We start from the raw sequence: 15,668 nt of genomic DNA, 5'->3' as shown, positions 1-15,668 counted from the left end.
CTCAGGCCGTGTAGCCGCTACTTACAAGTGCGCCACCGCGGCCTGCAAAGTCCGCCTGCCCAGACTCACATCTGTGGAAGTGAGTGAATTATAGTGCTTCAAGAATGCATGCGGCCTGGAGGAATTCGCAAGCTTGCGGTCGTGCTTGTCGACGTCTGACGCCTAGAGCCCACAGACAGGGAGAAGGCTGACATCTAGCACGGAAGGACTCCTGGATGGAGAAAAGAATCCACCAGGCTAACATGGCCGAAGAAAACGGCTAAACCCTTCCTGCGACCGTCAGGAAGCCTACTTACCATCGAAAAATCCGAGTAAAGTGTCCAACCTTTGGAAGGACGTCGTCCTCGATACGTACCCACTCGGAGCACTCGCTTCTTCCAGATTATGGAGAACCCATTCCGCTATGTGGACTAGAGCCGAAGGAGATGAGAGGACGATGCCCCTGCAACAGTGGGAATATAATACCCCTTGGCAACGAGGGAAGGGGATGGCTAGAGGGCAACCTTGCCTTGATGGTAATAAGGAAAAAAGATAAAGGACAGAGCGTCGAGATCTGAAGACTCATCAGGAGGACAAGAACGCAGAGAAAGAAGGGGAGAGACCCTCCCTGATAGAAAAGTCTATCCGGATCAAAAAAGGAGTCCACTGTAAGATGCCCAGATCCATTAAGGTCCCGCGGATTTAACGGTACGCGGTAGGGAAGAACTACAGGTTAAGGCTCCCTGCGAGAAAGACCATATTTCCAGCTTGTCGCAATAAGACGGAAAAATACTAGTACCGTAAGCGAGAAAAACCTGACATGGTCAGTGCGGGTCTCCTGGGATCACTGGGGCCCTACCCGCTTCCGAAAAGATTTCAGACGTAGTGGAAGAGGGGTTATGGAAATTGGTACCATGGAAGAACAGAGCATGAACTGCGATGGACTTGGATCGCGAGGCCAAACCATGAACTGGAGTACATTGGCGTTCAGCTTGGACGCCATCCGAACTACCTCTGGAGTACTCCAGTGAAGGCAGGTCCGATGGAAGACTTCCGAGTGAAGTTCCCACTCACTAGAGGAGAAACCCGGACGGCTGAATATGTCTGCCGCCCAGTGTTCTACTCCAGGGAATGAACTGTTGAGATCACCTGAAGATAGATCTCGGCCCATCAGAGTGCGAGGTACCTTAGTCATAGCGCTTGACTGTGGGTACTTGCTAGATGGTTAACTTGTGGCACAGCCATGGCATTATCCAACTGAAGACCCGCCACAAGGCAGAGGACCTGCTGAAGGAATAGCCGTACCGTTCGGATCTACAGAGAGATGATCGGGAGAAGAAAACTGGCAATGGTATTTCCTAATAGCCATTGGGCCAGGAGAAGGCTCTGGAAGAGGAAGGAGCTCAGAGACTACCCTTTGAGAGCCTGATTGACTTGCAGAAAACGAGCGCAGCGAAGGAAACTGCTTCCGTTGACGTCCTTTCCCTCAGAACCCTCCTAGCGAATTGAATGAACCGAGGGAATGAGAGATCAAGTGCGCAAGCTCCCTGTAGAAGGGCCACGACCTAGACTCGAGAGAGAATAACCATCCTACTTGGGCAGGATCATCCTCAAAGAGGATCTGCTGGGCTGGGAATGAAGGAAAAAAAACTTGTCTAAGTTTAGCTGCTAGCCCAGTAGAGAGGTAATTGCAAGTGATATAGACGACTCAGCGTAGTCCTAGGAGAGCGGCTACAAAGTCGACCAAATAGGGCAGGACGACCATGCTTCTAAGGTGCAAGAAGCACATGACAGCCGTCATGACCCTTGCGACCACTCTGGTGTGGTAGCCAGGCCGAAGGGCCAGGTCGTGAAAATGCTGTTCGCGAATGGAAAGGCGAAGAGATTAATGTAGAGAGGAGAAATAGGCATGTGAGGGTAAGAATCCCGAAAGACGATGGATGCCAGAAAAAAAAAACAAAAAAAAAAACAAACACCTTTTACTGTTGAAGTAATGGCTGAGCGGAGGAACTCCATCCGAAAAAAGAAAGGGCCTTGTCAAAGGTTGTTAGAAGTTTGAGGTCCAGGAATGGAGATACTTTTCATTCCCTCCATTTTGGAACCAAGATCCCTTAGATCTAGACTGTCCTGGACAATGCTTCCACTGCTGGTTGAGTCTGAAGAAGAGATACGATCCCTTGCTAGTCTCCCGCTCAGAAGATTTGATTGGCCAGCTATACTGTGGAACGAAGAAGTTAAGGTCTGTGACCCGGAGACTTTCATTCCCTCCCTTTGGTCAAGCAACCCATGAGGCGGCTAAGGAAGGGTAGAGCGCTGAGCCCGAAACCACAAGGCGGAACGAACTAGATTTGCTATCCGACCGTCTGTGGTATATTAATTGATGATACACCGGCCAGGATACTGGTAGGAATACCACAAGAAATTCTGCCCGGTTAGTCTGCCAAGTGGCAGAATGCGGCACTGTAACCAGCAGGTCTCTGCCATCGTCGTGCAGAGAAGAAAATAAGGAAAAACCTGGATCCACCATCTTCTTAACAGGAACGTGGAGAGGAATCGTCCGCTTTCTTGCATCTGATACAAAGGGGGGAAAACCCTCCTTGTTGGGACGCCACAAATGTGTGCCTCCGTACATCCCCAGAATTGAGATTTCCGAGTGGACAGGGCAGGGTGTCTGGCGATAGGCCTGGATGCAGAAGAAGATACATGGAGGCGACACTCCGTGTGCTCGTCTGTTGAAGGTGTGGGGGGAAAATCGGAGCCCTTTAAGGGACCCGTCGCCCATAAAATTCCGACCAGGTATGGCATCCTACTTAGAGGTTTCTGTCCAGTGCATCACCCGTCAATGTGTTGATGGAGATTTTCTAGAACCTGTACGTTTTTCTAGAATACTTGCGGCCCCTGCTGGCCGACGGCTCCCATTGTAGGAGAGGGAGCATGTTGAGTGCTCCAGAGCTCAGTTAGGGTGACCAGCTTAGGATAGATGATGTGCCCTTAAGACCAGTAAATACTGGTCATGCGCCTTTAAGACTAGGGGTTACTGGTCATATGCCTTTAAGACCAGGGAATACTGGTCTTGTGCCTTTAGTAAGATGACATACTGTTCATGTGCCTTTAAAAGCAGGGCATGTTGGACAAGTGCCTTCAAGGACCAGGGCCTACTGGTCATGAGCCCTTAAGAACCAGGACATACTAGTCATGTACCTTTAAGTCCGGGAGACACTGGTCATGTGCCCTTAAAACCAGGGCATGCTGGTCATTTGCGTTTAAGACCAGGGCGTACTGGTCCTGAGCCTTTAAGTCCAGGGCATAATGGTCACGTGCCTTAAAGACCAGGGCATACTGGTCGTGTACCTTTAAGACCAGGGCATACTGGTCATGTGCCTTTAAAAGCCAGGGCATACTGGTCGTGTACCTTTAAGACCAGGGCATACTGGTCATGTGCCTTTAAAAGCCAGGGCATACTGGACATGTGCCTTTAAGACCAGGGCATACTGGTCATGTGCCTTGAAAACCAGGACGTACTAGTCATGTGCGTTTAAGACCAGGGCATACTGGTTATTGTGTTTAAGACCAGGGGATACTGGTCACGTGCCTTTAAGACCAGGACATACTGGTCACGTGCCTTGAAAACCAGGACGTACTAGTCATGTGACTTTAAGACCAGGGCATACTGGTTATTGCGTTTAAGACCAGGGGATACTGGGAACGTGCCTTTAAGACCAGGGCATACTGGTCGCGTGCCTTTAAGACCAGGAAATACTGGTCGCGTGCCTTTAAGACCAGGGCATACTGGTCATGTGCCTTTAAGATCAGGGTATACTGGACACGTGTCTTTAAGACCAGGGTATACTGGTCACGAGTCTTTAAGACCAGGGCATGCTGGTCACGTGCCTTTAAGACCAGGAATACTGGCCATGAGAGGAATGCTGGACATGTACCTTTAAGACCAGCAAGCTGGTCATGTGCCTTTAAGAACAGGAATGCTGGTCATGTGCCTTTAGGACGAGGGCATACTTGCTATGTGCCTTTAAGACCAGGGCATACTGGCCTGATTAAGTACTAAGGAAAAGGTGACCGGCTTCTGGCAGAGCAGAGAATGCTGGGGATGTGACCCTTTTTAAAACTAGGGGACCCTTAAAACCAGGGAATGCTGGTCCTGGGTTTAATAAAAAGGCATGGAAAGCTGGGGATGCACCTATGGGCCCAGCGACTACTGGGCAGAGTATCAAATACCAGGGAATGAGGTCATGAGACCGGAGGTTAAAAATTAACTTTCGTTGCTGGGAACTCACAGCTCTCTGTTTGCAAGCCTGCACACTGTACTATACATTCTGTAGTGTGCAGGAGCACCAGAGATTGCAGCCTTAAGTATATAAAAACAGGGAAAGCTAGTCCCTTAATGCTGCCGGGATGCGTGCCGGGGGGGGGGGGGGGGAAGAGATATTGGGCGATTCACCTTACTCAGATTCTGAGTCCCCCGTCTGGAATAGCGCTGACTTCAGCGCTGAAAAACCGCCGGCCGCAGCCCCCTCCAGAAGAAATAGTGACCGGCAATGGAGGAGGAAGAAGATGGCCGCCGAGATCTCGTCTGGAACGAGAAGCGCCTGAATAGGGGGGCGGAGCCGCTAGAAGGATGCTGGCGGTGGGCGGGGCTTCCCGGGATGCGGCCTAAACAGGGCCGAAGCCGGGGACTAAATTTATGGCTTCGGCCGACGCGCACCCGCAGAGAGAGGGAAAAAGGCCGCGAAGTTCTGTGGGGACCCAGTCGCTATGGAGCCCTCCTCTGACCGCCGGAAAAACCCAAATCTCACGGAGCACTTACCCCGATATGAAGGGGATGGCAGATGCTGCAGGTAGGAGCTGTGCCCGGGTAGATAGGACGGTGCAGGGTTGGGGAGCCTCCATCCACCATCCCTGCAGAAGAGGGGTGGAGAGGAACCGTCTGCCTCCTTCCATCATCCGCTTTTTCAGTGGTGGTGCAGTGGGGGCTGCTCGGACGCCACGCTGGAAGGTGCCTCTGTACAGCCGAGGGTAAAACCTGGTGGACAGGGCTGAATGTCCGGCAATAGGCCTGGCTGCAGAAGAGGATACTGGAGGTGAAACTCCAGTGCTCGTCTGATAAGGGAGGGGGGAGATCGGTGCCCTTGAAGGGGCCCGTCGCCCCTAAAATCAGCTCAGGCAGTGGCTTCCCACGTCGCAGGAGAGGATACGGAGAGGTAAAACTCCCGTGCTCGCCTGTTGTTGGTTCGAGGAGATCGGAACATGAAAGAATCCGTCGCCCCATTCGACCGTAGTAAAAAGTAAAAAAACGGTAAAAAAGAGTTCTTTGGGTCTGAATAGCAGACCCGTCCGTGTGCCTCCTACGGACACTAAGCAAGAACTGGTTAGCTGGGAGCCAGCAGGAGGGTGTATACTGCAGGGGAGGAGCTAACTTTTTTTGTATTACTTAGTGTCAGCCTCCTGGTGGCAGCAGCATACACCCATGGTCTGTGTCCCCCAATGAGGCGAAGGAGAAATCAAAGTGCCAGAATTAATATTTTTCAGTCACTGTATTTTCTCCAATGGAAATAAGATCATAGTAAAAACTACTCACCCATCTAACTGCAGAGACGCTGCCTTTATTTGCTTGTGACGCCAAGATGTCCATAAATGCCTTCGATGTGTCCGAAAATTTCTTAATCAGCACGGGACCTGGCACCCTTTTAAAAAAAAAAAGCAAAAAAAAATATTGTAATAATGAGGTGCAATACATAAGATGACCCCACAGATTTAAGGATTAACCAACTGACCTCTTCATAACCAGATTGAGCAGATAGGCGACTGCGGCCAAAGACTCGGAGGACTCCACCGCCTCGAGGGTCGTCATCTAGGAGCAAACGACGGCTTAATGTTAACTACTTGCATGACAAAATCCACAACAGAATAAGTCGAGTCAGAAGATGGTAAGAAACTTGTTTTAGCTTTGATTATTGGCATCTTGTAACCCTAACAATATAGTAAGGGCATTCGTGGGTTAAGAGGGAGGGACTCGGGTCACAGATGTTGGCGGTCTCTGCCTTCACAAGGCATTTACTAAATTTGGAAAAAAATTTGGTGACCCTGGTCCTTCCTTTCTGCAAAGCAAAGATTCAGTCTTGTAAGACCCCATTACAGGAGGCCACGGGCGAGAACATGGCAAACTTCATCGTATCTGCCTACATCCCAGCACCTTGTCATAGAGAAAAGAAGGACTGGGGCAATTTTTGCAGTAGAAAAGAAGGCATCACATTGTTACGCAGCTCATCCACAAAACAAAGGCATCTGCGACGGATGATATGGCGGATCACAAGAACTCAGACTTGGATGTTTATGAAGATGAATTGGATCACAGCAGCGTATCGGTTACAGGTCATCATCTCAGAGTTGCACCTTTCCACCCTACCAACAGAGGAGAAACACTGACCAGGGCTGCAAAGTATTCTGTCTCCGTCTCATTTCCTCCCTGGGATCGGATCACTTCAGTCACAGCTGCCAGCACAGCACAGATCTGAAAAATATTTAAAAAAAAATAATTAGAAATTAACTAAACATGTTCATCTTTAAAAGCTTCAGATATCTGTGCACAATTGTTTATATTTTTTTTTTTCTAGAAATAAAGCAACTTTCTAGATAGTCTTCATTAGACGTGCCCTGGCATTGTGCTGTTGTAGCTCCTTCATCTAGCTGGCTGTTCTGCTGAATGTGACAGCGCAGGGCACCTGGCTGCATCCTCCCTGAATCATAATGGGTGTTGTATCTTACATATTGCTCTACACAAGACATAATAAGGACACCCAGGTGTTCAAGGACTTAAAGGAAAAGGAAACATTCAGAAGCAATTTTTTTTTCTTGTTTAGTTTAATTAATTTTTTGGCTTTTGAGTTATTTTTTTGCTATTGGGTTTCATCATTTTGCACGGTTCGACTTCTGTAGACTATGCACAAGGAAATAACAGAGACTATCAGTGAACTCATTCTGAAATAAGAATCTCATCTCTAAAGTCTTATCTTCCTTCTTCTCAGCTTCTGCTCATTTATATCTACATACAGCTGCACACTTTCCTGCACTGCGACACTGTAGCAAACAGGACACGGCTCAGGCATTTTAGCTCCCAGAGAAGGGTCTAGACTGGATGGAAGTGTGGTAAGCCCTCAGAAGTATTAGGCTTTGTTTTGGCACAGAGCATGGTCTTGAGTGCCACCCCCCCACCTCTAATATATAGGAAAATCAGAAGAGCCGTCCTAGAAGAGAAAATCAGTATTTCCAAATTCACAGCTTTATCAGTCCCCAAATCTGGCAGAGTAATAAAGTGATCGGCCAGGAATCTGGCGGGACTTTCTCACCTCTTTATGAGCCGCTGAGTTGGACTCCCAATATCTCTGAACTTTGCCAAAGGTGACATTGGTGCAGTCAGACAAGCCGCTCAAGAAAGTGGCTCCCGACTTCTCGGTCACGGCCATGTCAGCGTCCTCCTCCATGTCTTCTGCAGGCTTCTTCTGCACGGTGAAGGACCCGGATTGGAGATCATTGTGGAGCTTCAGGGCGTCTACAGTCAGATCACTTTTACCTAGAGAATGGAGAGGAAAGCAGGACAGGGTGAGGTCAGGTGTATATATGTACTACACAGCCAGGGGTATTAATGGAAAAGCTCGAAAATATATTAGATTTAAAAAAATAAATAAATTGGGTTGGATTTTTGCCTTCAGCGCCTCTGCAGACCCATGTGCCTGCATGATCACAGACTGCAAATGGATTCACTAGTATCACCGTAAACACATCATCAGCAGAAATGTCTAACAGTTTGCTACAATGTATCAGTCTAGAGTCCTGTTTCAGCTCACAGAGCACTGTCTACACAAGATACAATTGTATCCACTTTTCATATGTGCAGGATTACTGTGTATGGATGGAAACAAGAGCGTTCTCATCCACTGACAGCAAACAGAATTCTTGAAAATGATTGAAGAACTCAGATGTGTAGTGATCGGCTGATCCCAGGGGCTTAGGAGAAGAGGATGTGGAGTTAGGCTACGTTCACATTTGCGTTGTGCGATGTTGCGTCGGCGACGCAATGCACAACGCATGCTAAAACGTATAGTTTTGCGACGCATGCGTCCTTTTTTGCCGAATTTTGGATGCAAAAAAAAAAAAGCATCTTGCTGCGTCCTCTGCGCCCTAACGCTTGCGGCAAAAAAACCGCATGCATCGCAAAACGCATGCAAACGCATGTCCATGCGCCCCCATGTTAAATATAGGTGCGCATGGCGCATGCGTCGCCGCGGCTGCGCCCGACGCAGCCCAGCAGAACGCAAATGTGAACGTAGACTTACACAATTAATACAGTACGGTCTGTGCAGTAAGGTTACACAGAAATAATTCCATCCACACACCGCAGAGAAAATCTGCACGGTAAATTGTCCGGTGCTGAAAATTTCTCATCCGCCATCCAAAGGGCTATAATGCCCTATGTTCCCAAAGGTGCCCACACATCCTTAACTGTCCTAACCCTACACATAACTACCTTCCTTTGGTCCTGGAGAACATCCCCTTTAGGACCATTTGACCTGGAAGCCAGACCAGTGCGTACTCCTCCGTGCACCAGACTGTCCACCCTGGAGGTTTCCTGGGACACTTATCCCTAACATAACTGGTGAGCTGAAATTACACTACTTTTTGTGCGTTTCAGTCCTTAGTCAGCAACGATTAAAGAAGACTGAAACGCATCAGAATTTTTCATGGGTGTTGGATCTGGATTAGAAAATTATGCTATTGCATATTTTTTAATACATATTTTTTTTTCTTTTTAAGGATTCACTTGCTGGATTTTTTCTGTTTCCTTTATATGGGACTTGCAGTACTTCTAAATATTCCGTGCAGTCTGAATCCTTTTCTCCCAAGTGAGCTGACATTCCTCTTTTTCTTACACTCGTAATGGAGCGGCTGCAGGTGTCTGAAATAAGCTCATGAGCTGACCCCCCACTCCCCAAAAGTGCAGGGTCTGCCTGTAAACTCCAAAGTGGAACTAATAAAAAATGCAGATCCCCCATGCAAAAAAAAAAAAAAAAAATTACAAGGAGCACCCACACAGCTCCATCCATGGAAAAATAAAAAAAAGTTACAAGTCTTGGAAAAAGGCGATACAAATCAACATTTGTTTAGATATTAGAATATTTAAAAATAAAAAAAAATTCTATTCCCCTCCTTTTTCACCAGTTAAACAAACATAAAACATTTAACATTGCAGCGAATGTAAAAGTACAATCCACATCTCCTACAAGATAAATGTAGTTAAAAAAAAAAAAAACCTTCACTACTGAGGAAGCCAAAGAGTGGTGGTGATAGGCTAAGGCCATGTTCACACGTTGCGGTTTTTACCGCGGAACCGCAGCGATTTTGCCGCTGCGGGTCCGCTGCAGTTTCCATTTACATGTAAACCAATGGAAACCGCAAACCGCTGTGCACATGCTGCGGGAAAAAAACGCACAGAAACGCAGCGGTTAAAAACCCGCAGCATGTCACTTCTTTGTGCAGAATCGCAGCGATTCTGCACCCATAGAAGTGCATTGATCCGCTTACTTCCCGCATGGGATAATGTGCGGGTGGTACCCGAGGTGGAGGAGAGGAGACTCTCCTCCAGGCCCCGGGAACCATATTTGAGTTAAAAAAAAAAAAAAAAAGAATTAAAATAAAAAATAATGATATACTCACCTCTGAAGTCTCAGCGCTGCACGCGGCAGTCCGGTCTCAGGTTTGCTATGCGACCAGGACCTGCGGTGACGTCGCGGTCACATGACCGTGACGTCACGAAGGTCCTGGTCGCACAGCATGTTTAGAACCGGACTGCCGCCTGCAGCGCCGAAGAGATCGGGACGTCAGAGGGTAAGTATATCATCATTATTTTATTATTTTTAACACTACTATTGATGCTGCATATTGCTGCATATGCAGCATCAATAGTAGGGGTAAAATCCCGCAGCGGAACCCGCAGGACAAACCGCGATAAACCTGCAGGGAGAACCGCAGCGGGTTTGCCCTGCAGATTTATCAAATCCGCTGCGGGAGAACCCGCAGGGACCCGACGCAACGTGTGAACGTGGCCTTAGGTTTCATTCCTGCTCATTCTTTACATGTTATCTTACCTAACCTGTTACATTGCCCCTCTGTGTCATTTCTTTGTATCTACCTTTGCTCTTGGTGACACTTGTGCATTATTTCTGCACAAGTATATCAAGTCTAAAAAAAAAAAATCTAGCCAGAGGTATCTATTTATATACATCTTGGGTTAAATGCATTATGGTTCATGCATTTATTGCATTGTGTTACTTTTGGGTATCCTCCGCTACTTTATGGAATATATATATATATATATATATATATATATATATATATATATATATATATATATATATATATATATATATATATATATATATATATATATATTATTTCTTATGATTTCTCAATCTGTCAGGTTGAGGAGTTTCACTGACTGTCTTATGGGCACTCCTTATTAGTGCATTGGGCAGCACAATGGCTCAGTGGTTAGCACTATATAGTGGCTCAGTGGTTAGCACTGTTGCTCTGGGTCCAGGGTTCAAATCCCACCAGTTACAACATCTGCCGTGATCTGTCTTCTCCCCGTGTTTGTGCGGGTTCTCCGGTTTCCTCCCACACTCCTGAGACATACCGATTGGGAATTTAGATTGCGAGCCCCAATGGGGACAGTGATGATGGTGTCTATAGAATTAATGGCGCTATATAAGCAGGACATATTGATAACCTGGTGGTTTTTATTACTTGTTGTCCAGGTCTTACTTTTGCTACTTATAATAAAGGTGTTCTCATCTGGTGATACTCCCTACTTTTCTAATTATGCCTTTAAAATAAGTCTGTACTGGGATGATCCTCACTTATTTAAAGATGCCCTTTGTCAAGGAAAAAAATAAATAAAAAAAACCCAATGCACCCAAAATGGTGCCAATAAAAAAAAAACCTAAATCCTGACGCTGAACTCAGGGAGAACCCACACGCTGGGACTTCATTATTTTTACTCAGTTGGGCTTTTTCGCCGTTTTAGAGTATTTTATATGATAAAATTACAAACTACGACCCGTCCCGCCGTGACACGGCTGCATCAAGGGGGGGGAATCATATTCCTTAAAGGGGTTGTCAACCCTTATTAAAGTTATTGTCAGGGGCAGACAACCCCTTTAACATGGAAATATAGAAGTACACATCGCCCATTGGAGAGAATAACAGAGCACAGGATCAGCATCACAGTGACCCCGGGGTGGTCCGGAGTCAGAGACCCCCCAGCACACACCGGAGAGCCTTATAATCAGCAGGACAGGTGTGCATCAGCTGAGAAGAGAGCACTGCGTGTGTCCAGTCACTGACAGCAAGCAGAGATCCAGGGAAAATTACAACCAGGGAAGAGTTCTGGTAAATCCCTTTAAGGATCCCTTTAAGTCAGCTGATGAGAGCGGCCCCAGTGCTCTAGCTGGTCGCCTCACCTGAGGGTCGGCTGAAGAACCTGCTCCTCGCCGCCTCCCGGTGCCGCTTGGCCTGAGGGTTGGAGTCGCTGCTGTGTCCCTTCTTCCAGCGCTTCACTTTCCCGGCGGTCCCGGAGCGGAGTTTCCCCGACTTCCCCATGATCCGTGGTGACTGCGGTTCCACGCTGAATCCACGTGCGGCCTCCAACACACGCCGGTCACTTCCGCCCCCAGCAGCGAGCACAGCGCTCTATGGTGCAGCCGCTTCCGGCTGAGCAGATTACAGCGCACTGCCCTCTGGTGGTCAGTGCGGTACTGCAGGGGGGAGACATCCAGAGAGATTCTACAAGGACCCCGGCAGTGGAGAGACAGGTTGGGGGGGTCAATTGTAATTTTATTTATTTTTTGCACTTTTTCCCCCCCAAGTGTTTTTTTTTTGCACTCATTGCTTTATTTTTCCATCCAAATAGCCTTGCGAAGGCTTATTTCTTTTTTTTTTTGCAATTTAATTTTAAATTATACCGTTCACTTTACCATATCATGTAATACAAGTGGGGAAAAAAAAAAATCCAAGTTCACAGAAATGGTAAAAAAAACTTTTTGTGTGTTTTGATTTTACAGATCCACTTTAAAAAACAAACAAACACAAAAACACCGATTGAATGTGAACCGAGGCTGCGTTCACATTGAGATTTTTTTTAAATGAAATTCTGGAACAGAAACTGGGCTGAAACTCATCAAATCTCAAAATTCCTCCAAAACATTGAGTCTCTGCTCGGGCGCCATGTGCATGGAGACTTTTTAGAGCAGAAATTGAGCAGTTTTTGAGTTTCTGCTCCAAAAAGCTCCATTTGCACAGTAAAAACACTCAGTGTGCACAGAGCCTTTCTACACTATTCTTTTGCCAGGGTTTTCGGGCACAAAAAAATTGCATCAATTTCATGTATTTTCCCCAATCATTTCTAGCGGTATTTTTTCACACATTTTATACCTGCATTTTTTTTTTCAGACCTTTTTTTTTTCTGTTAAATGTTTATGAAAAACTTGCCTGAAAAGCTCCCTATCCCTTGAAGACGTCGCCTGAAAAAATGTAGCTTGTGTATTGCTTTCCATATTACGTTCCACTAAAAAAAAAAAAAACATTTTTTTTTTCTGAAAAAAATTAAATAAAATAGCTGCGTGCAAATATATCTTTTGGCCTAACAGCAGCAGTTTTTTTTTTTTTTTTTTTAAGTTGTGGAATTTTAATATTACAAGTCATATAATTCATAGATCTTGGAATTCCATGATTTTTCTTAAGACGACAGAATGCCAAAATTGCAACAAAAATTGCGCAGAGAAAGGAAAGATATGGCGGTGAAAATTGGTCAGAGATCGGCTGTCACGCTCGGGTTGGGAGACGGGTGACCAGTCAGTGCCTTGCCATCCGATCTTGGACCAATTGGCATGGACGTCTGATTGCGCCCTTACAATAAAGGGTTGTTCCCATGTTACTTTATGATTAAAATTGCAAAGTGTTTGTGAAAATCTATATTTGTCATTATAAATCATCACGGTTCTCAAGAATGGATGGATTTTTAATGTGAACTGGTTATTGTCTAGGTTACCGACCACCTCTGCCGCCTATCAGCGGTGGCCAGACAGTCTTTTCTATTGAGCTTGTAAGCACTACCCTGAAGCTGGCGGGGATCACTGGAGCGCACTGTTAGCTACCGTTTCTGCCAGCTTTGGTACCCCTGCGGTTCTTCCATGGCAACAACGGGGATCACACAATTTGGGCCGGGTGTTAAACAATGCAGGAGGCTGGGGAGCAGTGAGCCGCTCAACAAGATAATGGGACAACCCCTTCAATTCATTAATTTTGGTATAATGGAGGTCTAGGAATGACAAAAATAAAAAATAAATAATGGCGCGAACAGCCATCTGCAAAAAAATGACACTTAGCCCACGTTCACACGTTCAGTATTTGATCAGTATTTTACATCAGTATTTGTAGCCAAAACCAGGAGTGGAACAAATAGAGGAAAAGTATAATAGAAACATCTGCACCACTTCTGCATTTATCACCCACTTCTAGTTTTGGCTACAAATACTGATGTGAAATACTGACCAAATACTGACCGTGTGATCATGGTCATAGAGAATGCTACTATATGGGAAAAAAATCAATAAAAAAGCAAGAAGGTCAGTTTTACACTCTTACTTTAGAATAATGTGCGAAGAGATGGTAAAACCTCTTTCCACAGTTTTGCTATTTTCAAGCGTTGTTCCAGAATTAGGTCGCTGCGTACCGTGCTCTATTGAATAAAGCCTGCAAACGCTGAGCATGCTCGGCCACTGCTGCAAAAACCGCAGAGGTGGCCGGTAACCTGCACAACAGACATCCATCTTCATTCCTGAGAGCAGAGAGGATTTTTTTTTAATAATATTAATATAGAAAAAATGCACATTTTTTTCAAACACTGTACAATTGTAACCAATCTTAATGTTGACACAAGTAAAGTTACTTTAATAAATAAAACTTAAAACAGATTCCGCTTTCATTCTAAGATCTGACATGCGTCATTTGGGGGCGAAGGTGGGGTTAAAGTTACAGTTTGTCTTGCCAAGAACGTTATATTTATTTTCTTTTGTTTATTCAATGTATCGTAATAGTTAACATGACTTTTATAAGTTTTTAATGTAACCATCGCTGGCGACGGACCATTCTGGTGTAATAGCAGAGGGATTTATAGTTGTGTACATTCTATTCATGGGAGGAAAAGCAAAGACTCCAGAAAGCAAACACCGAGGAATTAAAGAGCCTGACCTCGCTATTCACGCAGCTTTCTGCTTTTTTCTTTCTGCTCGTATCCATTTTTGAAGTGGGAAACAATAGTATCTTCATACCTTGTGTCTTGTACCTGTTATTATGTATACCCCTCCTCACATGTAAAGCGCCATGGAATAAATGGCGCTATAATAATAAATAATAATAATATAGGGACTGGGGGACAAGGTCAGTACGAGTACGCAGATACCAAACATGTCACTTTTTTTTATTTTTATGTAAGTGGTGAAAAAAATTAAACCACAAAAGCCATAAAGCAAAAAAAAAAAAAACAACCTAAAGTGCCAGAATTTTAGTTTTCAGTTGCTAAACTTCACACACAAAAAAATGCAATAAACAGTTATCACAATGTTCAATTGTATCAATACAAACTACAGCTCATCCTGCGAAAACAAGCCCCGTCCCCGGAAGAATGAAAGCACCACCGGTCTCAGAAAATGGAGATGCAATCCCTCATTTTTTATTTAACAAATTTCTAAACTATTTTTCCGCTATTTAAGTAAATAAAAAAAATGTACAAGTTTGTTATCGCCGCCCTTGTGGTGATCTGGAGAAATTACGCTGCCGGGTAATTGTTATGGTCCAAGGAATGACGGAAAAATAAAACCCCCAAAAATCAATGTTCAATGGTAAAATGAATGGAGTCATTCAAAACTACAACTCATCCTGCAAAAAAACAAACCCTTACAAACGCGGCTATCGCGATGGCATAAAATAAGGCGATTTTCACGCCCATCGGGGGGGGGGGGGGTTTTGCTACATTTTTTTATGCAAATTAAAAGCTGCTTTTTACAATTCCAGCAAAATCTCTGAGATCTCAGGAATCTCCTGCACGCTCTTATCTATTTTTTCCTGACTGAATTAGAAACTGTGTTTTTTTTTAAATCGGCATCGCGTCAATTCTGCCAGCGTTTTCGCAGTGGTTTTTATTCACACGTAGAAAGCAATGAAAAATGTATGGAAAAAAAATGCAATGGCCTTTATGAAGCATTTTTGGTAAATAAAACTGACTTTATTAAACATGTACGGTAGAAAAATCACACATGTAATCCTCAATCCCCCAAAAAATAAAACAATGCAAAAAAAAAGTTAAAAAAATGCGCAGCTCAGTGGTTAAAACGGTACAGTGGCTCTGTGGTTAGCACTGTATGGTGGCTCTGTGGTTAGCACTGTATGGTGGCTCTGTGGTTAGCACTGTATGGTGGCTCTGTGGTTAGCACTGTATGGCGGCTCAGTAGTTAACACTGAACGGTGACTCAGTGGTTAGCTTTGCATGGCGGCTCAGTGCTTAACACTGTATGGTGGCTCTGTGGTTAGCACTGTAAGGTCGCTCAGTGGTTAGCACTGTA

The 15,668-nt window shown here is 45.3% G+C and overlaps 1 protein-coding gene across 1 annotated transcript in view; it reads right to left on the bottom strand.

The window, feature by feature from the left end:
* The window catches only part of RRP12 (ribosomal RNA processing 12 homolog), a 57,705-nt gene extending 45,972 nt beyond the window's left edge, over nucleotides 1-11,733 (bottom strand). Inside the window, exons 1-5 of the mRNA XM_069754043.1 lie at nucleotides 11,511-11,733; nucleotides 7,341-7,564; nucleotides 6,422-6,505; nucleotides 5,769-5,845; nucleotides 5,573-5,678 (exon numbers count right to left, since the gene is read on the bottom strand). Of these exons, the coding sequence (XP_069610144.1) occupies nucleotides 5,573-5,678; nucleotides 5,769-5,845; nucleotides 6,422-6,505; nucleotides 7,341-7,564; nucleotides 11,511-11,649 (630 nt within the window). The 5' untranslated portion in view covers nucleotides 11,650-11,733. The remainder of the gene's footprint in view (nucleotides 1-5,572; nucleotides 5,679-5,768; nucleotides 5,846-6,421; nucleotides 6,506-7,340; nucleotides 7,565-11,510) is intronic.
* Between the last annotated feature and the right edge of the window lie 3,935 nt (nucleotides 11,734-15,668).

The sequence above is a fragment of the Ranitomeya imitator genome, chromosome 2 (assembly GCF_032444005.1).
Source record: "Ranitomeya imitator isolate aRanImi1 chromosome 2, aRanImi1.pri, whole genome shotgun sequence".
NCBI classification, from domain to species: Eukaryota; Metazoa; Chordata; class Amphibia; order Anura; family Dendrobatidae; genus Ranitomeya; species Ranitomeya imitator.
Note: the sequence above shows the minus strand (reverse complement) of the source record. Positions and strands in the feature narration are given on the sequence as shown.